The 23,077-nt window shown below is 38.0% G+C and overlaps 1 protein-coding gene across 1 annotated transcript; it reads right to left on the bottom strand.

Moving 5' to 3' along the window:
- Positions 1–21,503: 21,503 nt before the first annotated feature.
- On the bottom strand, positions 21,504–22,422 carry PDZD11 (PDZ domain containing 11). Its single transcript, XM_070403727.1, is given in 4 exon segments — positions 21,504–21,607; positions 21,610–21,738; positions 21,741–21,823; positions 22,346–22,422. Coding segments are annotated over 4 exon segments (393 nt in total).
- Positions 22,423–23,077: the final 655 nt, after the last annotated feature.

Genomic DNA, 23,077 nt, shown 5'->3' with positions numbered 1-23,077 from the left:
GCTGAACAAGGGACTATTACAGTGCCTGTAATAATTTACTTTAAAACATTTTGGCACACACTGTGCAATATCATGTATACGGTAGTTAGTTTAAGCTTCAACTCTAGGACGATTCATTTCCTTGAATCAAGAATCCACACTCCCAGGATGGCCCCAAATATCATGTAAAAAAGGCTAATCTTCAGGTGTTGATGAACTCCTGACGATTTTCTAATCAGCAAATGAAGGTCAGGCTTTGGTTTGCTCAGTGAAATTAATGACGTTATTCATCATGATCACTGGTAAAACTGTACTTAGATTAGATAAAATAAAAATCATTCTAGAGATGTGACTTGACTAAAATATTTTAGCAGTGTTGCATGTAATTGCATGGACAGAATGTAGGAATTCAGGGTAGCACAATGCCTATGTTCTTAGGAATGGCCCTTCTGCTGATCCCTTACAGCGGTTCTCAACCTGTGGGTCGCGACCCCTGAAAATACATCCTGCACATCAGATATTTACATTATGATTCATAACAGTAGCAAAATTACAGTTATGAAGTAACAATGAAAATAATTTTATGATTGGGGGTCACCACAACATGAGGAACTGTATTAAAGGGTCGCAGGATTAGGACGGTTGAGAACCACTTCATGGCTTAGGGGCTGTCCTTGATTTCCTAAGCTGACATAAAAGTCACAGGCAGTTCAATGCCTCCAAAATGTTGTAACATCTAACTGGAGTGGAAGTTTCATGCAAGGCGGTGATCAGAACATCTAAAAAAGGCAGAAAGATGGGGTTTCATTGAGCTAACAGAATAGATAATAGTAATTATTTGGGGCTTTGATGCATGCAAATGTTTGCTTAACATATTTCATATTTAGAATAGAATAAACCTTACTTTCATTATAATCTGGTAATAAGGTTGTATAGATAACTTACACTCACCTGAAACTATTTAGTCATTAGTTCCACCAAAAACAATTTAAGAGTTGTTCTTGTCCAAATTGGCTTAGGCCACTTTGAAACACAGTATCAAATTATTCCTACTTTGGAATTAAGTGGAAATGTCAGAGTTATCTAAGTTACATGATCTAGTGTAACTCTGATTTAGATGGGTTCTTAAGTTAAATTTAAGGGGTCCATAATTTAGATGGAGAAAAATTACATTTTTCATTTCACTAACTGCTAACAGAATTTAGCATTTTCTTCAATTTCAAATGTGAAAAACCATAGTTTAATAGCAACTGTGATTTTGTTACTAATAGGAATCACAGATAGTTTTTGTATTATTATATTATTGTTTCTGACAGCTCTAAATATCATTTAGGATCATCACTGCTTAAAAATTACAGTTGTTATTAGACCAATTGCTAGATCTTTTTATTTAATGTATCAGTAAAGAAGTATACAAATAACTGTCACAAAGGTTAATATTTTGAATCTTTACTTCATTATAAGTGGCTTTCTTTTTAATCTTGTGTATTTTACCATATACATTTAAAAACAGTATTTGGAAAAGGGATTGACAGAAATACCAGACTGCAAAGGGTTTCCTGACACGCACGTGTGCGCGCGCACACACACACACACACACACACACACACAAGGTTATGAATGCCAATCCTAGCGATTTCCTTCAATGCCAGTCCTAATGCCAAAATTAAACCTAGATGCCTGAACTATGTCTTTGTTTACGTGCTATCATAGAAATAAGTGAATGGGGTGTGTGTGTATAGAAGAGGTTGGATTGAGGTTTTAAACAGAATTTAAAAAATAAGGGCAGCTAGTGGAACTGTTTTAGCAGAGGAAGGGAATGGACTAAGAATGGAGTTGTTGGTATGCTTTCTTGAAAATATCTTCCAGTTTGTATGAAGAAAACTTCACAGGGGAACCATTTACTGAGACTCTTAGCTTAACCTGGACATTTCCTCCTGGGCAGAGGCAACTGAACTAAAATAGGCACTTGAGCCAGGTCACTGTGGCTCAGTGGTTGAGCATCTACCCATGAACCAGGAGATCACAGTTTGAGGTTGGGGCACATGCCTGAGTTGTGGGCTTGAACCCCAGTAGGGGGTATGCAGGAGGCAGCCAATCAATAATTCTCTCTCATTATTGATGAAACACCACCCTCTCCTCCCTGTCTTTGAAATCAATAAAAACATATTAAAAATAATTTAAAAAATAAATAAAATAGGTGCTTGGGATGGGGAAGGTAGGCTGACAACTGCAGGGCCTATGACACTCGGCCACAGAGTTTAAGACTTTGGGCTGGCCATATGGTTAGAATTAAGAGTTCTGGGTTTAATTTTAGTAGTGAAAAAAGTCTCTGAGACCACATTCATTGGACTCAGCTTTCTTTCCTCCAAATGTATGTTGCCCAAATTAGGAAGAGGGTTCCAGATCCATGGCTGCCCTGAAATAGATGAATCTGTGCTTGGCAAGTCTTCGTGGACAATCTTTTCTCTGTTCACGTGTGAAACCTAGAGTAAAATGAATGTTGAGTGCCAGTGAAGTCATGGACAGGTCTCTCCTGGGTCTTGATTGACCTCTCAGAGACAAGTCTTAAGGATGTCTATCTGCCCCTGGAAACCTCAGGTGTGAAAATGCAAAACCTCTGAGCACCAACTGGTCTGGTTTGATTTCTGATTGTGCCCCTTAGTGTTAAGTGACCTTGTATAAGTCATCGCCTCTTCTAGATGCTGTTTTTGCATCTATGAAATGTTAATGAAATATTCCTTTTGGATTTCTGTGATGTTTACATCAGACTCAAATATTATATAGCCTATATAGGTACTTATTGGATGTGAATTTTTCCACATCTTTCCATCCTGGAGTCAAATAGCTCTGGATTCTCAATAGCCTCTTATGAGACAAATTTTCCCTCTCTGAAAAGCCTGTTTTAGGAAAATTTCCTTTATTTGGTATGTTTTGTTTTTCTTTAAATGCACTGAAGAGCTACAGCTTTTTAAATTGATATTTTAGTAAATAAAGACCAAGTACTCCATGGTAGACATTAATATTCTAAGGGACCACAGTAAAATTAAGAAGTAAAAAACAATGCATGAAAGTAGTGGCCTTATTTTCCACATAGGGACGTTTTCTCCTTGTTTCATTTATTCACATAGCACTTCTTGTTTTTATACTGCCATTTCCAAAACCATTGGAAAACGCAGGATAAACCATTTATCGTAGAAACCATGGTCTTTCTCCTCAAGTAGTTTACACTGTATTTGCAGAAACAACAAGATATTATCAAGCATGAGAGTTTGTGAAGAGCTCAAATATCCTGCTCTCCTGCTAGTTTATGCTTCTCAGTATCGAGCATACCCTCCACAACTGCTTCCCCAAACTAGGAATTAGCTTTTTTCCTCTTTTTCCTTCGCTCCTCTACATTTAATTCATCAGCAAGTCAATTTTTCTCCACTGTCAGAAAATAAACCAAGTCCAATCACTTCTACACACAGCCATCCCCATCTCTTGCTTGGGGGACTGAAAAAGGCTCTTAAAACTCTCCCTGCTTTCACTCTTTCTCTTTCAAAATCAATTCTCCACACAACAGCCAAAGTAGTATTTTCAAAATTATAAATTAGATCAAGTAACTCCCTGCTTAAAACCATCTAACATTTTTGCCTCCCTTTTAGGCTAACATTCAAGTGCATTAAGCAGGCTTTAAGAGTCCAACATCGGATCCTCCTGTGCACTCTCTCCCATTTCAGGGTGTTCACATTAGCGAGTCCCTCTGCCTCTCATTGCTCTTCTCCCTGATATTCATACCAATGGCTTTTTTATTGGTTAATGTCATTCATTTCTCAAAGGGGCCTTTGATTTTTGGATCACTTGGTCAGCTGCCCTTTATCCTATTTTAATTCTCTGTTTTGCGATGATCACTCTTTTATTTTTGCTTGTTTTGTAGTTAACATCGATACAGTGCTTCCTGTGTGTTACTCATCATCTAAATTATTTATGCATTTTCTTTTATTTTTATTGATTTTTTTAGAGGAGAGAGAGAGAGAGAGAGAGAGAGAGAGAGAGAGAGAGAGAGAAAGAGAGAGAGAAACATAGATGTGAGGGAGAAACATTGATCAGTTGCCTCCCCATGCACCCCAACCAGAGATTGAACACAAAACCTGGGTATGTGGCCTGATCAGAAATCGAACCTGATACCATTTTGTTGTTGTTAGCCCTCACTGGAGGGTATTTTTTCCATTGATTTTTTAGAGAGGGAAGAAGAAGAAGAAGAGGAAGAGGAAGAGGAAGAGGAAGAGGAAGGGGAAGGAGAAGGAGAAGGAGAAGGAGAAGGAGAAGGAGAAGGAGAAGGAGAAGGAGAAGGAGAAGGAGAAGGAGAAGGAGAAGGAGGAGAAGGAGAAGGAGAAGGAGAAGAAGAAGGGGAAGGGGAAGGGAAAGGGGAAGGGGAAGGGGAAGGGGAAGAGGAAGAGGAAGAGGAAGAGGAAGAGGAAGAGGAAAGGGAAGGGGAAGGAGAAGGAAAAGAAAGGGAGAGAGAGAGAGAGAGAGAGAGAGAGAGACCAACCTGAGAGAGACATATCGACCTGTTGCCTCCTGTATGCGCCCAGATCAGGGCCAGGGATCAAATCCAGAAGCCAGGTACATACCCTTGACCAAGAATAGAACCCATGATGATCCAAACAACCAGTGATGATCCAAATACTGAGCCACACAGGCCAAGGCTCTTTATACATTTTAATCACACCTCATTCTTGGATGATCCCTTGCACTCCTGGGATTTCAATCAACATCCACATTCATGGTCCACAAAGGTGGACACCATGTCTCCTCTTAGTCACTGTTGCGTCTCTAGATTTAGCACACAGTGTAGCACACAGAGGAAGTACTCAGTTAATATATGTTAAACAAATGATCAGTGACTTAACTTTTGTGCGGGTTTTATAGACATTAATTGCTACTAGATGGTAAATACAGGAATTTCAAAATTGTGTTCAAAATTGAATTTCTTACCTTCCCCCAAAGCTACTCTTTCTTCTGTGCACTATACATCAGTGGATATTAATAGCATCTACACCATTGCCCAAGCTGGAAACATCATATTGGTGATCCTGAGCAAATTTCTCCTCTGCTGATTTCCATAAAAATAGTCTAAATTCTTTAAAATAGTTTAAATCTTCCAAGGTCCTGCATGAGCTAGAGCTTACTTCACTAGTTTTGCTTCTCTCAACTATGTCCACACTCCTGCATTCCTCCACATTGCATGTATGACGTTAACATAGTAAATGCTTGCTCACATTTAAGGGGTCATGCATGCTGCTCCCTCAGATCATAACACTCTTCTCCCATTCTCATTTTATTTGTTATCTTCCTCCACCCACACACTGCCCTGGACCTGCCCTGAGAGCAGCCTCAGCCAAGCCCCTCCCTGATAATTTCCCATTCCCTTTGAGACCTACTTTCCCTAAGAAATGAGCTGTTTCTTCTGGCTCCCCTGGCATGCTAACACATGGTTCTGATTCAGGACACCTGGAGCAGAGTCCTGAGAATGTGTATTTTAAAAATCCCTCCAGGTGATATTAATGTAACACAATCATGAATCATCATATAGTAAATACTAACACATTGCATTATAGTTGGCCATTTATTCCTCTGTTTCTTCACTGATTCGCATGCTCTATGAGGCAGGGAACGTATCTATCTTGTACACATTCTAAGAAACACAAGATCTAGCAGTAAAAAATACTAAAAATTTTTGTCAAATAAATGCATAAACTTTGTGACTTTTATTTAACTATTTAGGGCTCTGCCTTACAATTTTAGGTTGGTGAGTAGGAGTATCAGGTAAGTGAAATGTAGTTAAGTCATTTTAGTAAGCCATGTCTCACACTGACATATCATAATATTATTCAAAATTCCCACATAGGTTTGATATCATTCCCAGGATTTTTCATGAGACATATAACTTAAACACCAAATTCTAATGGTTCCTAATACTTTATATAGAAATTAAAAGAATTTGCTAAAACCCAAGGCTAATATTAGCTTCCTTGACAGATTTCTTATCCTTGACCAATATTTACTAAAGAGCTTCTTTTGAGAATAACATTGTAGGATATGTGTTAAGAATAAATTGTTAAGTATAAATGCCATTACAAAAGTCCAGGTAAATATCAAGGTAAATGTAACTAATGAGATGGAAGTTCACATGCATATGTAAACACACACACTTTAAGCTAAGGTAATATTATTACGTCTGAATGTTAACTAACATTTTCCAAGTGTTTTATTGAAGCTAATTTGAAGATATATCAGGTGAAATAGAAATGAAATATTTTCCCCTTAAAGACATTTCTTTCTTTATAGTCCCTTATGATCTACTTGCAAGTTTCTGCTAATGGCAATGCAGCTTGCTTTGTCATTCCCCTTTCCCTCTTTACTCCCATACAAATAATATCAAATGTCTTAAACTATCTTTGAAAAATCAATCCTAGTTTTTATGTTTTTAAAATTAAATAATTAAATATGATTACCAAGGATGTTTATACTTAGAGAAGAGGGTAAGATAAAAAGAATTGTTCATATAATTTATATGACTTTGTTATTGTCAGAATGAAATCTACATGTTGGTAACTGTCTTCAAATTATATAGGATGGTCAATTAATTACTTAATTAAAACTAAACTTGTATCTGATTATTAATGTCATACATAATCATTATGGCACATTCTGATAATTTAGAAAAGCATAAATGACAACCCATAATGCGATATGTGGAGATGATCATGGTTAATATCTGGTGACTAAATTTGTTTTGCAGGAATGAAAAATAGTCTTCTCCACTGCTGATATTCTCTATCAACTGGTAGAAGATGCTTGCATTACTATTTTGAGAAAAACAGAAGCTGCTTCTAAGCTCAAATGGAAAAATAACAGTGAATGATTAGCAAATACTACATGGGTGTTGGGAGAAAAGTGTGAGGACTATGTCATGCATTTGATACCCTTATTTTGAATAAAATAAATATGTGGACAAGAATATGTAGAATTTACTTTTTAGTATGGGTAAAGCTACTTTTAAAGGAAATGAGATGTTGAAGGTGTGAAAAAACTTCCTCCTAGGTTGTATGCAACCTAAGGTGTATTTGCTTACCAGTATATGTAGAAAATGAAGCACATTCATCAAATTTATAGCATTAGCAATTATGCATTTTCTTTAGTATGCCTTCTTCCATGGCATGGTTCTTTTTGTTACGTGCCTTATCTCTTTAAAATACATCTTTCCAACTACAGGCTATCAAGCCTTTAAGGTTCACCTCTTAATTGTTACATTTTAAAATTTTCTTAACATTTTTGTTTACTGTTTTGCCCAGAAGAAAACAAAAGTGAAGAATGTAAAGGAGAAAGAGAAAATGGAAGAAGGAAGAAGAAACAGAGGAAAAGAGAAAGAAAATGGGAGAATAAAGAAAAAATAGAGATAGAAGTAGGAATATTAAAAGGAAGGGGAGAACACACAGATTTAGAGAGATTGATTGCAACAGCACATCCCAAGAGAAAAGGAAAATGAATCCTTAAATGGAAAGTGGAAAAGGCTAAACCCTTTCAGACAGTCTTCTCAGGGGATGCTGACTGGACACTCTGCCCTCCTGAAATCAATATGGTCATTTGCAATTAAGCTAAGGGAAAGGCTGAGGCATAACAGGGATGCCTCATCTCCACCCACTCCTATGAGCTGTGGGAGTAGCAGAGGAAGAAGTCAGCAGATGGATAAATGCTGTCATGGTGCTGAGGTGAGATGGGAGCAGTGAGAGAATGGAAAGGCAACATGCTCAAGTACCTTGTCCTGTTGTGGGTGGGGCCAACGTTAAATGAGCAGACCCAGAAGAAGGTCAGACACTGCAGGGAAGAAAAGTGCTGTGGGAACCTGAACTGTGGGAGAGTCTCAGTGTCTCACAATCACAGAGCAAAGGAAGAGAGATGTGGGTTAGGGGCCTGCTCATTAACGTGACAGGGGAGAGCTGGGAATCCTTTAGCTGGACTAAACATTTGCTAATGGAAATAATTGGGGGAAAATGATAGAAAAACATTTGTGTTGGATTTTTGCACTGTAGTGAATATGCCAGAGGTAATATCCTATCTAGTAATAGACAAACATGGTAATTAACCATACCTCCACTATGCTTCCCATTGGCTAATCAACAGGATATGCAAATTAACTGCCAACAAAGATGGCGGCTGGCAGCCAAGCAGCTGAAGCGAACATGAGGCTTGCTTGCTCCAGTGACAGAGGAAGCCAAGGTTCCCCGCCTGCCGCAGCCTGCTCTGAGCTCCGGATGCAACAATGTTGCAATTATAGAAGCTAAACAAACCCCATGTACCTGCTTTCAGCTGGCAGCAGCGGACTCAGAGCTTAGAGCACCAGTGATGGCAACAGAGTTTCAATTATAGAAGCTAAACAAACCCAGATACCTGCTTCCTGCCAGCCCCGGCCTCAGAGCTGGAGACGGCTCTCAGCTCCAGTGACAGCTATAGAAGGTAAATAAATCCCAGAATAAAAAGAAAAAGAAAAAGAAAAAGAAAAGAAAAAGAGGCTGGGAGCTTCAGTTGCCTGCCAGCCTGAAAATGGCCCTCAGCCCCTCACCCAGACTGGCCAGACACCCCAGTGGGGACCCCCACCCTGAAGGGGGTGTGACCAGATGCAAACAGCCATCAGCCCCTCACCCAGGCTGGCCAGGCACCCAAGCGGGACCCTCACCCTGATCCAGGAAACCCTTCAGAGCAAACCAGCCGGCCCCCTCCCATGCACCAGGCCTCTATCCTATATTGTAAAAGGGTAATATACAAACTGACCCTAACAGCAGAACGACTGGGAATGACTGGTCATTATGATACACACTGACCACCAGGGGGCAGACGCTCAATGCAGGAGCTGCTCCCTGGTGGTCAGTGCGCTCTCACGGGGGGAGCTCTGCTCAGCCACAAGCCAGACTGATGGCTGCCAGTACAGCAGTGGCGGTGGGAGCGTCTCCTGCCTCCTCTGCAGCACTAAGGATGTCTGACTGCAGCGTAGGTCTGCTCCCCGCTGGCAAGTGGACATCCCCCGAGGGCTGCCGGCCTGCCAGGGGGATGTCTCATTGCCATCTTAGGCCCAATCCCCTGGGGAGCAGGCCTAAGCCAGCCAGTGGTCACCCCCGAGGGGTCACAGACTGAGAGAGGGCACAGGCCTGGCTGAGGGACCTTCTACCCCCGAGTGCACAAATTTTTGTGCACCAGGCCTCTAGTTGTATATAAAATCTGTGGCTTCGCTAAGATACAACATGTACTTTGCATCCTGATTCTAAAATGCAGAATATTAATTTTCACTGTTATAGAAGAACCAGTGGCTTCAGCTTAAGAAGATAATGGTTTCTAATTAGGAAGGACTATGGAGAGATGATCGCTGTTGTAGCCGGTGGAGCTAACCTCCTCCTCCTCAACCTCATGGAAGTGGTTGGTTGATCTCAGACACTTGAGAAGGATTAGGCTGAGAAGCTGATACCAGAATTCAAGAGAACTGGTTGGGACTGAGAGGGTCACCATCTAAGAGTATTCAGGTTGCTATAACAAAGTACCACAGACTGAGTAGCTTATGAACAGCAGAAATTTATTTCTCACAGTTCAGGAGGCTGGATGTCCAAATTCAAAGTCCCAGCTGGTCTCAGTCATGAGGGCTCCATCTTTAAGACTTAAGTACCTCCCAAAGCCCCTACCTGTTAATACCATTACCTTGGAGGGTTAGAATTTCAACATTATCAATTTGAAGGGGATGCAAACTTTCAGACCATAGCAGCCCTCAAAGGGACAGCTTTGAGGCAGCAATGATTATAGTGTTTGCTGAATTTTCATAAATTCCTGTTTATTCCAGCTTCTCGGATCTTTTGATAGTAAATAATGAAGATAGAAAATGTGTATTGACCCCTTTGAATGGTGGCAGCACGAATATGGTGGCATTATCTCAGGGTAAGGTTAGCTTTTAAATATTTGCTCTGATTTTATACTAACTCTAATTCTTATAGTTGTTATAATGATTAAAGTATACAGTATGGAATTCCCTAGTACACTGAGCACTGAAAAATATATGTTAGCTCTCATCTTCTCCTATTTACTTTAAAATTTTAATCTTATTTTATTGGCTGATACATGCCAAGGCAAATTTTCACCAGTTGACTGTTTTGGGAGTTATAGAAAACTGATCCTTTACAATTAATTCTAATAAATTGACCAAATTGTACTGCTAATTTTCTATAGTAAAATGATGTGAACAATATATTCCAGAACAAATTTAATCACCGTATCATATTATTGAAATAAAGTTCTGTAACTAAAGGTAGGTGAGGCAGGAGGGAGGTGGCACACTCAAGCAAGAAAATGAAAGTAGGGACTTTTCATGAAGGTATGGCAAGGTTAAGAGAACTGCAGTGACCCCAAGCTGTAGGAGAGGGCAGCCAGATGGAGCTGTGGCCTTCCGTAGAGAAGTGCAGCCATGGCCAGCTAGTAGCCCAGTAAGGGAAGAACTTGGGACATACACCCCCTGACCTCATTCTGTTCCAGTCCTCTGTTCTACCAGAGGTCTCCATTAGCTGAACTAAAAGAGAAACCAGTGTGAGTGTGTGTGTGTGTGTGTGTGTGTGTGTGTGTATACACATACATAAAATCAAAGCCCCAAAGAGGCTCATTCTATGAATCCCCCACCCCTCCCAGCATAAGGTTAAATGCTATAACCTGATTATTTGGATTTGGAAGATAAATAACTTAGGTAGTCATCTATATCAGGGCAGAAGGTCAGAACAGTGACTCATCATATAATTTTCAAGTTCTTGTTGCACACTGAATTGGGAAATGATTTAACTAGCCTGAAATTTAGTTTCTGTTCTTTGAGGGAAAGAAAGATGGCTCCAAACTAAGATCAGATGTGAGTGGGTTAAAATTTTCATCTGCTTTTTGAGAGGGCTGAAATAAATTTCCCAGTGAACAGACCATCCATTATTTACCTCACTTAACCCAGGACTCATGGCACTAGAAGTATCGCCACGGGAACTTGAGTTTGGCCTTTGGACTAATAACTTTCCTGGGAGGGATCTGTTTTGCTATGAAAGGAGGACTGGATGTTCTACTAGATGAAAGCTTTCAGATGTTGATGAAATAGGATTCATCCCTGACCCATTTCCTAGTCCTTGGTGTTTCACCTGAGAGTGAACTCAAGAGATAGCCAACTGGGAGATAATGTCCTAAGCATGCTTCTAACATTTATTTAGTAAGGGAAGCTAAGCAACTTGTGATTTTTATGTATAACAGAGATGGTAAGTGGCAGTCAATATTTTCCAGTGAATTGAGAGCAAATATGAAATCTGTAATTAGTGAGCTAACAACTAGTTGGTGCTTTTCATTTCAGGGATCAGGGTTAGCAGAAGAAAGAATCTCAGAGATCAGGAAGGACTTGAGATGAAAAATCTCCACCAAACCTATAAAAACAAGACACATTATCATTTTGTAGCTAGGAATATGTGGAGCTGTAGAGGAGGCGAATCTTAAATGCTATTATAAATTTTATCAACATAAGGAATTTTTTATGTTATGTATTGGCAATGTTATGTCATTTGCTATTTCTTTATAATTAAATTTCCCTTTAGACAACCTTGAGATCAGACTGTCCTTTATTTCATAGATTCCTTAGAATCTCCAATGACAGGAGGGACTTGGTTGAGAGTGTGTGCAGCACAGATGATTTTCAAAGTACTTTATCATCTGTCTGGTTTTTTATATGGATGCCAACCAAATCAGGCTTACAGCTTAATGGATACATGCCAATGTGCATGGGTCCTGGGTACCAGGATGCCAGGGATCAACATGGACTCAGGATGTATTTAAGAAAAAATAGATGCACACAAAAGAGAAAATATGCTACAAGTAAGCACTTTCCTTGGCAGTTTTGCTTAGATATAGGTTCTGATGTCAGTATTATAAAATCTAACTTCTGTCATTAATCAGAATTACTAATCCATGTGTGATGCTATGCAAATCAACATGTCTCCCTTTAAGCAAATTTGTTTATATCTATAAACTTCGGAATAATATCTTCCTCATTTGTCCTCATTTGTTTCAGATAATTTAAGTTCAGATTTCAAAATCAATAAGACCTATTATCAACAGAATATATTATTATTATTGGATAGTTAAATGGGTACTGTCAGATTTCTTTTAGACTTAGTGTGATGAGAAATGTGAAACATGTAACATAAAAATATTTTCACTAGATGTACATTTAGATAGATAAAGCACCACTTAAAAGTTGTTCTGAATTCATAGACATATTCATAACACATAACTATAGTCATATTCATAAAATATAACCTTACCAAAATTTAAAAAATCTCTGAATGTTTGTGGTAAGTCTTATGACCTTTATGTTTTTTATCAATGTTATATGATAGGGGAACGCTTACAGCATATAAAATATTTTTATTAGGTGTACATTTAGATACAAGAAAACTCAATTTAAAAATAATCTATATTCAGAATATAAACTACAGTAATATTTGTAAAACCTATTGAAATTTAAAAATCTTCTAATTGTTTAGTGACAAGTCTCATGACCTTTAGATTACCTATTGCATTCAATTTTATTTTTAGCCTTTTCAATTATCTTCCTGCTACTCAGATATTTTACAGTGAATTAATTCTTATGTGGGAGAGTTTTATCTTCATTGTGGGGGGTATGAGTCATTATTCCTTTCATCTTATGCACAGCATTTCCCCATAGTCATTTGGGTAATAATGAACTATTTAAGCATTTCTGAATATAGAGAGTAGGCACCAGTTTGATGGTCATTTATTTGGAGTGAGGAAATGATTTTATAATGTTAGTGATTATGCTAATTACTTCAAAGGGGTGGATTCAGCATGTGAATAGAGAAAATGAAACACAATAAACTAATAATGTTGCTAAAATGATTTAACTTTAATATAGCATTAGAAAAATAAGTTAATTAAAATTAATAGGATATTTTTAGATTAAAATTTGATCAACTTTTTTGTTATCTCTCTTTACTTTTATTATTTTCTAAGATTTTCTTTGTTTGAATTTCTATATCCATATGATATATGCAATTTGGTTAACGCTCCACTTCAGAACTTAAATAATCGTTGTCCTTAATATTGCCTATATAGGCAGACATTTCAGTCCCTTAGAGAAAACATGAGCATCTCTAGGTCAGCTTACTTTTATAATAGTGTTGGGAAGCCCAAAGGCCGCATATAAATAAGGGTATTTGAAAGCCTTTGGCAGAGCGGTGCATAATGTGTAGGTAATGACTAAGATAGAGTGAACTGAATTTCAATTCAGACTGGCTAACAAACTAGAAAATGAACATTGCTAATTTAAACAAGGTTTGGTGAAGGAAAGCATATCACTTACTGCTACTTTTCTTAAAGTGGATTGTCCATGTTATTTAATTTTTAGTAATATTGCCCTGAATTAATTAAGCAACCACAGCCTTGCTAGATGTTATGAAATACAGACAGAGATACGGCATAGGGCCTGGGGTTGACATCTCCTTCAGCTGACATGATAAGCATGTACCAAGTGATCTTAGTGAGAACAAAGCAATTGGTTTGGAAAGATTAAAAAAAAAAAAAAAAGAATTGGGGAAACTCTCCATGGGTAATAACAGGTGATAGAATATTGGTTCTTGTCTTCACAATAAGTCTCAGGATAGGTATGTATATGGAATTCCCTTGACAATCTCAAACACACTTTTATGTACTTATTTTGTTTCCTCCTTAACTATAGAAATATTTTTAGTACCCCATTAAGTAGTCATACAAAAAGAACAAAATATGTTATTTATTGTTAATGAGAAAAAGAACATTTATGAGGGAATTCTCCTATTGATTCTTAATGCAAATATTTATTAAAACTATGTCATACTATCTCAGAAAAACTATCCTGCTTTAATTGGGAAGTCACCCTGTATTACTGTCCTGGATCTTAAACAAATGTCAAATAATGGCATTCATTTGTTCAACAAAAAACCATTGAATGTTAAGTAGCAGAAACTGCTGGTTGTCTATCAGTTTCCCTTTTCCTCTTCTTAATAAGCAAGTGTCTTAGTTTCACTTGATTGCATAGTTACCCAGATAGGAACTCTATTTTCTAGCTCCTCTTACAGCTTGGAGAGCCACATGTCTTTATTCTGGCCAGGGTTGAGCAGAAGGATGGATGCCTCATAAAATGTGTGGAACCTTCCTTTTCCACGGTGTGGGAGATACTTCAACACAAAAGCACTCTTCTGCAGCCAGTATGTCAGAGAGAAATAAACTCTGATCTCATATAAGCCCCTGCATATGGAGGTCTCTTTGTTTATTTTATTAGTTAGTTAGTTAGTTAGTTGATAGTATTATAGATATCTTCCATTCCCCCTTGCTCCCCTCCTCCCAACTCTTACCACCCCTGAGGTCTTCACTATCCTATTGCCTGTAACCATGGGCTATGCATATTAGTATATAAGTTCTTTGGTTTATCTCTTCTTGTCCCCTCAACCCCACAAAGAGGTATGTCAGTCTGTTCCATGCCTCCCTAATTTTGCAAGCTTAGCCTTTTGGCCAAATAATACAATCTCTTTTGACAACTATAATACTAAATTCATTTCAGAGAGTATATTATTGACTTTATTTCATTAAGGGTAAAATATTAGCATACATAAATTCCTACTACACATATATATCCTACAGATAAATTATTTTTAGAGTGACATTACTTGAAGCCAACCATCCTATATGATTGCAGTAGCAATGTACCTCCAGACTGTCAATGCTCAAATTGCATGCCTTTTCTCCCTGCTTTGGGTGAACACTCTTTTCACAAAAGCTTGTGCTTATAATCACAGCACCTCACTCACAGAATGACTACCACCAGAAAGGTCATGCTAAATTTCAGGTATTATCTAGCTCATATTGATAATGATAATGCCTGAAAAATTTCTCTAATACACTGAATAAGGCCAATAAAGTACATTAAGGCATTGTTTTTTCCAAAAAATTGATAGCATTCTTATGTAAAAATGATAGTGATATTTTTCTTTAAAGATATTTTCTAAAAATAATAACTTTAGCAAGATTCCACAAATCTAAGTTGTTTTTCCCCTAATTCTCTAATCCTGCTATTATCCCCTTTCTCAATTAGCACTCCACCTCTCAAATGATAAAGGAGGTGATTTGAAAAAAAAAAAATTAGGGAAATGATGTATTTATGATCACATAATATTATCCATACAAAGAAACTAAAACTCAGTTTCTTTTTATTCCTCAAATTTTGTTGAGATATAATGGACATATAACATTATAAACCTTTAATTATACAACATGATTTGATATATGTATATATAGTTGACCCCTTAACACAGGCTTGATTGGTGCAAGTCTACTTATATATAGATTTTTTTCAATAAATATACAGTTGGTACTCTGCATCCTCAGGTTTTGCATCTGTGGATTCAGTAAACCATGGATCAAAGACAGTATTTTCCATTAGCAGTTGGGAATTCTTGGATGTAGAGGGCCACCTTACGTTATACATGGATTTTTTATTGTGGATTTTTGATTTGTTGGCACCCCTAATCCCCATGTTGTTCAAGGGTAAACTGTATTGCAAAATGATTAGCACAATAAGTTTAGTTAACATCCATGACCATACACAGTTACAATATTTTTCATTGTGATGAGAACTTTAAAAAAATATTTTTCTTTATTTCAGAGGGGAAGGGGGATAGACAGATAGAAACATCAAATGATGAGAGAAAATCATTGATTGGCTGCCTCCTGTATGCCCAACACTGGGAATTGAGCCTGTAACCCAGGCATGTGCCCTGACTGGGAATCGATACCGTGACCTCCTGGTTCATAGGTCAAATGATGACCTTCTGGTTCATAGGTCGATGCTCAATTGCTGAGACGTGATGCCTGAGCTATGATGAGAACTTTTAAAATCTCTCAGCAACTTTCAAATTACAATACAATATCATTAACTAAAGTCATCATGTTAAACATTAAATCTCCAGAACTTAGACATATTATAATTGGAAGTTTGCACATTTTTTACCACCTTTATCTAATCCACCCTCAGCCCTCATCTCTGGCAACCTCAAATCTGATCTCTGTTTCTATGAGTTTAGTTTTCTTAGGTTGAACATTTTAAATGAGAATACTCAGTATTTGCCTTTCCCTGTCTGACTTATTTCACTTAACATAGTGCCCTCAAGTTCCCTCCAAGTTGCAAATGGTAGAATTTCATTCATTTTTACAGCCAAATGGTAATTCATTGTGTTTACATATACATTTTCTGTATCCATTCATCAAATAGTGGACACTTAGATTGTTTCTATGTCTTAGCTATTGCAAATAATGGTGCGACGAACATGGAGATGCAGATATCTCTTTGGGACAGTAATTTCATTTTCTTCAGATATATACCCAGATGTGGGATTGTTAAATCATATGGTAATTCTATTTTTACTTTTTTGAGGAAACTCCATACTGTTTTCCATATTGGATGCACAAATTTACATTTCCACTGACAGCACACAAGTGTAACTTTTTCTTCACATCCTTATCAGTATTTCTTTTTTTTTCCACCAGCATTTATTATCTCTTATATTGTAATGATAGAAACTCTAACATGTGTAGATTAATATCTCATTGTGGTTGGATTTGCATTTTTATGATAATTAGTGAGACTGAGCACATTTTGATGTTTTTATTTACCAGTTGGTCATTTGAATATCTTCTTTGGAAAAACATCTGTCCAGGTTTTTTGTCCATTTTTAAATTAGGTTATTTGTAAGGTTGTTTTGCTATTGAATTTTATGAGTTTTTATATACTTTGGCTATTAACACCATATCAGATGTGTAGTTTGCAAACAGTTTCTCCCATTCTGCCATTTCTGCTTTCATTTTGTTGATGGGTTCTTTTGCTGTGTAGTTTTTTTGTTTGATATAGTATCACTTGTTTATTTTTGTTGCTTATGCTTTAGGTGTCATATTAAAAATACAATTTCCCAGACCCATGTCAAAAACTTTATTCCTTATGTTTTTTTCTAGAAATGTTATGGCTTCAGGTCTTACATTTAAGCATTTCAAGTAGATATTTGTGAATGATGTAAGATAGGGGTCAAGATTCATTCTTTTTTAAAAATATTTTTTTATTGATTTCAGAGAGGAAGAGCAAGGAAGAGAGAGATAGAAACATCAATGATGAGAGGGAATCACTGATTGGATGCCTCCTGCACATTGGACCAAGCCCGCACTCAGGCATGTGCCCTTGACCCTGATGGGAACCTGGGACCCTTTCATCCTCAGGCTGACACTCTTTTCACTGAGCCAAACCGGCTAGGGCTAGTTTCATTCTTTACATGTGAATATCCAATTTTCCCAGCAACATTCATTGAAGAGACTATCCTTTCTCCATTAAGTATTCTTGGCTCTCTGTCAAATATTATTTGACTATATATGCATAGGTTTATTTCTGGGTTTTAGATTTTGTTCTATGTGTAAGTTTGTATGCTAATACAATAGATGCATACTTCATTTTATTGTGCTTCACAGATAATACGTGTTCTACAAATTGAAGGTTTATGGCAATCCTGCATAGAGCAAATCTATTAGCATTGTTTTTTAACAGCATTTGCTCACTTTGTGTCTCATTTTGGTAATTCTCACAATATTTAAACTTTTTCATTATGATTATATTTGTTATGTAATCTGTGGTCAGTGATCTTTGATGTTACTACTGTAATTAATTTGGGGCATCATGAGCCATGCCCATTTAAGATGGTGAATTTAGTCAATAAATTTGTGTTTTCTGACTTCTCCACTGACTGGCCATTCCCCCATCTGTCTCCTTCTTCTGGTGTATCTCTATTTCCTGAGAAACAACAATATGGAAACTAGGCCAATTAACAACCACATACTGGCCTGTCAGTGTTCAAGTGCAAGTCTCCCACTTTAAATCAAAAGCACAAAAGTATTAAGTTTAGTGAGGAAGGCATGAGGAAAGCAAGATGAGCTGAAAGCTAAGCCTCTTGTTCCAAACAGCCAAGTTTTAAATGCAAGTGAAAAGTTCATGAAGGAAATTAAAATGTCTACTTCAGTGAACACATGAATGATAAAGCAAAACAGCCTTATTGCTGATATGGAGAAAGTTTTGGCATTCTGTATAGAAGATCGAACCAACCATGCATTCACTTAAGCTAAAGCTTAATTCAGAGCAAGGACCTAACAGTTAGGTCCTAACTCATAAATTCAATGAAGGCTGAGAGAGGTGAGGAAGCTGCAGAAGAAAAATTTGAAGCTAGCAGAGATTGATTTGTGAGGTTAAAGGAAGAAGCCCTCTCAGTAACATGAAAGTGCAAGGTAAAGCAGCAATTGCTAATATAGAAGTTGCAACAAGTTTTCTAGAAGATCTAGCTAAGATAATTAATGAAGGTGGTTACACCAAATGACAGATTTCCCATGTAGACAAAGCAGCCTTATATTGGAAGAAAATGCTATGTAGGACTTTCATAGCTAGAGAGAAGAGGTCAATGCCTTGCTTCAAAACTTCAAAGAATAGGCTGACTCTCTTGTTTGAGGCTAATAGAGACAATCTTCCTTCTTGTCTGATTTTCATGCCTTTTATTTATTTTTATTACCTGATTGCTTTGGCTAGAATTCCCAGTACCGTATCAAATAGGAGTAGTGAGAGGGCTTTCTTGTCTTATTCCTGATCTTAGAAAAAAAAATTTAACTTTTCACATTGAGCATTATATTGCCTGTGCATGTCATATATGGCTTTTATTATGATGAGGTATATCCCTTCTATACCTAATTTGTTGAGAATTATTTTTATCATGCAGGGATGTTTAATTTTGGCAAGTGCTCTTTTTGTGTCTATTAAGATTATAATATGATTTTTAAATTTAATTCTATTACTGTGATGTTATCACATTTATTGATTCACATATGTTGAAACATCCTTGCATGAGATGAATCCTACTTGATCACTGTGCTGCTAAATTTGGTTTGCTAGTGTTTTGTTGAGAATGTTTGTATCTACATTCATCAGAGATATTGGCCTAAAATTTTCTTTTCTTGTGGTGTCCTTCTCTGGCTTTGGTAGCAGGGTGTTACAGTCTCATAAAGTGACTTTTTAAATGTTCCAAGTTTTAGAAAAGGTTTGAGAATGATTGGCATTAAGTCTTTAAATGTTACATTTCACCAGTGAAGGCATCTGGTGCAGTTTTTCTTTGTTGGAAGATTTTTTGATTGCTAATTCAATCTTCTTACTTGTTATTGGTCAGTTCAGATTTTCTATTTCTTTCTATTTCAGACCTGGTAGTTTGAATGTTTCTAGGAATTTGTTCATTTCTTCCAACTTGTTCAATTTGCTGGCATAGAATTGTGCACAGTCTCTTATGATCCTTTGTATTTTTGTGATACCATTGGTAATGTATCCCCTTTCATTTATAATTTATTAATTTGAGTTCTGTTTCTTCTTGCTTAGTCTATCTAAAGGTTTTTCTATTTTTTTCTTTTTAAAGTACTAACTTTTATTAATCTTTTCTATTGTTTTCCTCTTCTCTGATTCATTTATTTCCACTCTAATCATTTTATTTTATTTATTCTCCTAACTTTGGGCTTAATTTATTCTTTTTGTAGTTCCTTTAGGTGTAAGTTAGAGATTTTTCTATTTTCTTGATGTATACATGTATAGCTATAACCTTCCTCTTAGTACTGCTTTTGCTGCATCCCATAAATTTTGGTATATTGTGTTTCCATTTTCATTTGTCATAGGATACTTTTCTATTTACCTTATAAGTTCTTTGATCCATTGGTTACTCAGAAGTATGATGTTTAATTCCTGTGTGTTTGTGAATTTTTCAGTTTTCTTTCTGTAATTGATTTCTACCACACCATTGTGATAGAAAAGATACTTGAAATTATTTTAACAATTTTAAAATTGTCTGAGACTTGTTTTATGGTCTAAATTATTATTTACCCTGGAGAATGTTCCATGTGGTCTTGAGAAGTGTATTATATGTTGTTGAGAAGTGTATTCTGCTATTGTTGGATAAAATGTTTATTATATATCTGTTAGGTCAATTTGCCAATAGTGCTGTTCAAATGCACTGTTTCTTTCTTTCTTTTTTTAAAAAATATATTTTATTGATTTTTTTACAGAGAGGAAGGGAAAGAGATAGAGTTAGAAACATTAATGAGAGAGAAACATCGATCAGCTGCCTCCTGCACACCCCCCACTGGAGATGTGCCCGCAACCAAGGTACATGCCCCTGACCGGAACCGAACCTGGGAACTTTCAGTCCTCAGGCCGATGCTCTATCCACTGAGCAAAACCGGTTATGGCAAATCACTGTTTCCTTATTGATTCTCCTTTTGGATAATTTTTCCAGTGTGGAGAGTTGGGTACTAAAGTCCACAATAGTTATTGTATTGTGTTTGTTTCTCCTTTTATTTCTATTAGTACTAGAGGCCCAGCACACGAAATCATGTGCAGGTAGGGTCCCTAGGCCTAACCCTCAATCAGGGCCATCTCTGCCCGCTCGCCAGTCTCCAGTCCTGCCCCACCACTGCCACCCACCCGGTTCCCCTCACCAGTCCCCAGTCCCGCCCTGCTGCCACCACCCACCCTGGTTCCTTGTTTGCCATCCTGTGATGAGAGCCTGTGGGCTGTTGGGGGAGGTTACTGAGAGGTGGTCAATGCACCTCATAGTGACTTGTCCAGTGGTCATTCTGGTTGTTACACCATTATGGTCACTGGGCTTTTATTATATAGGATTTGGTTTAAAAGTGTAGGTGCTTCAATGTTGCATGCATAAATACTGAAAATTGTTATGTCTTCTTGATAGATTAACTGCTTTATCATCATATACTGAATTTCTTTTTCTTTTTACATTTTTAGCTTAAAGTATATTTTGTCTAATATAGGTATAGCTATCCCTGCTTTCCTATGGTACCCATACACCTTCAGTCTATGTGTGTCATTCTTCTTCAGCACAGTGTTTTACATTTTGAAGGAGTAAATAAAAGGAGAGAACAGAGAAAAAAATAGGGTCCATTGGAGTCTCTGAAGTGTTAGAGGCTGGTCCTCTAAGGAGGGGATGAGATAGCCAGACAAATTAAATGGGAGATCTCCAAATTCCTTTTTCTACTTGTTTCTATACTCTAATGAAAATGGTATGACATATGTGTAATTGCCTAGCACATGGTATTCAATAAATATCAGTTGCCTTTTCAAATAGGGTTCTCCACAGGCTAGGCAATACCTAGACATCATCATCTCCTTTCAGGAAATGATGCTCACCTAGAAAACCAGGGAAATAAAAGTATAGCAAAGTTTAGGTAACACAGTTGACTAGCAGGCTCAGTGCAGGGCTTACTGTCTCCCCATCTTCCCCACTCCACTATGCTAGGGTGGGACTGAAAGTAGAGTTTCTCAAGTGGCTTCCATGAGGCTTGGCAAGCTTTTCCTAGAAGATTCCATGTGGAGGGCTGTGAATTCCAACTATCTGGTGCACAGTCCTCTCTTTCTGGCAATGATAAATGTAGCAAAAGAAATGAACAGGCATGCTTTCTTCAGGATCTCAACACCCGGGCTGTGCTCAATATCTTGGAAATCCACATCATTCCCAGCTAGGACTTGGTACCCTTCCTGAAGTCCTGCTCAATGTGCATCAGAGTCAGGAATAACCTTGTCGATGAAGATCCTAGCTGGGAGGTCTTTTCCCATAGGATGTTAAATCCCAACTGAGCTCCAGCGGGCTTCTTCAGTGTGCTTAGGCAAGTCTTCCTGTCAGGCAGAACTGGGGGTTACACTCAGCAGTCAGTGTGTCTATGAAGTACTGTTCTTGCTTTGGGTAGAGGGGTGTGAGAATGGGCTCCAAGGCCAATGAGACTTGCCATTTGTGGTCCCAAATCAGGCAGTACTGTACACCAAGTTCCCCGTCCAGACAGAGCTGTCATCTTGGCTCTAAAGGTGGGAAAAGCTGCTGGTTGGACTTTGACTTGGATGCTTCTGTGAGAAGAAGCTAAGTCTGCCAAGTTTCAAGTGCTGGTTGCTGGATCCAGGCCCTGTCCCGCTTCTCCAACGCAATCTGACCTCCAGTAGCCAGCCCAACACATTCTCCCCATAATTCTTGTGAGGTGAGTTCTAAATGAGCTTCCTGGGAAGTGACACACAATACTGAGGGGGCTGGATGTTCATCTTGGGCTCCCCCCAACCCCGGGAAAGCATAGGATCAAGGGAGCCCTCTCTGGGTGATGCTATGCCATTACAGTGGTGATGCGGTCAGAGTGTAGTCACTCCTCTTACCTTCTAATGCAGTGTTTCTTCATCTGTGTGATCCAGGGAGGTGCTTCAGCCCCACCTATGTGTTCTAGAATTTTCATAATGGTGTCTTGTCTATGAATAGTTGTTTGTTAGTCCTTTTGTGAGGGAGACTGTGAAGTCAGATAGGATCAATTTTGCTATCTTAATGCCACTAGAACTTCATCAGTTTCTAAAGATGAAATGTAGGATTAAGGTTGATGTTGAAGAGAGAAATTCAAAGACAGCAACTCAAAAGAAAATATAAGATGAAGAGAAAAAGATTACTTTCTTTTCAAAGAGTATCTATATATATATATATAAAAGGTTAATATGCTAAGTGTCTGACCGTCTGACTGGTCATTATGATGTGCACTGACCACCAGGGAACAGATGCTCAACACAGGAGATGCTGAGCTGCAGTAACTTGGCAGTGGCAGTTCTTGGGTGACGCACTCCAAAACCAGAGAGGAGGGAGCCCGATTCCTCGCAGGGCCACGCAATTCCATCTTCAGCTGTGGGTTTTATTGTTGCTGGGGCACTGTCGGCTCCGAATCTGGTTTACTGCTCACTTGCATTTGCATTCCACACCCTGTACGACAGGAACTATGCAGAGTACCCTCTTGCATTCTGAGACCTGTTGGGGGATGTAGGAGAGCCGGTTTCAGACCGATCCCCACAGGCCAGGCTAAGGGACGCCACCTGCCAGAGGGACCCCACTCACTCCACAGAAGCCAG

This window comes from Myotis yumanensis, unplaced genomic scaffold (genome assembly GCF_028538775.1).
Source record: "Myotis yumanensis isolate MYYU_CA2020_CCGP unplaced genomic scaffold, mMyoYum1.0.hap1 SCAF_2, whole genome shotgun sequence".
Classification (NCBI taxonomy): Eukaryota; Metazoa; Chordata; class Mammalia; order Chiroptera; family Vespertilionidae; genus Myotis; species Myotis yumanensis.
This window is presented reverse-complemented; position numbering and strand designations above follow the sequence as displayed.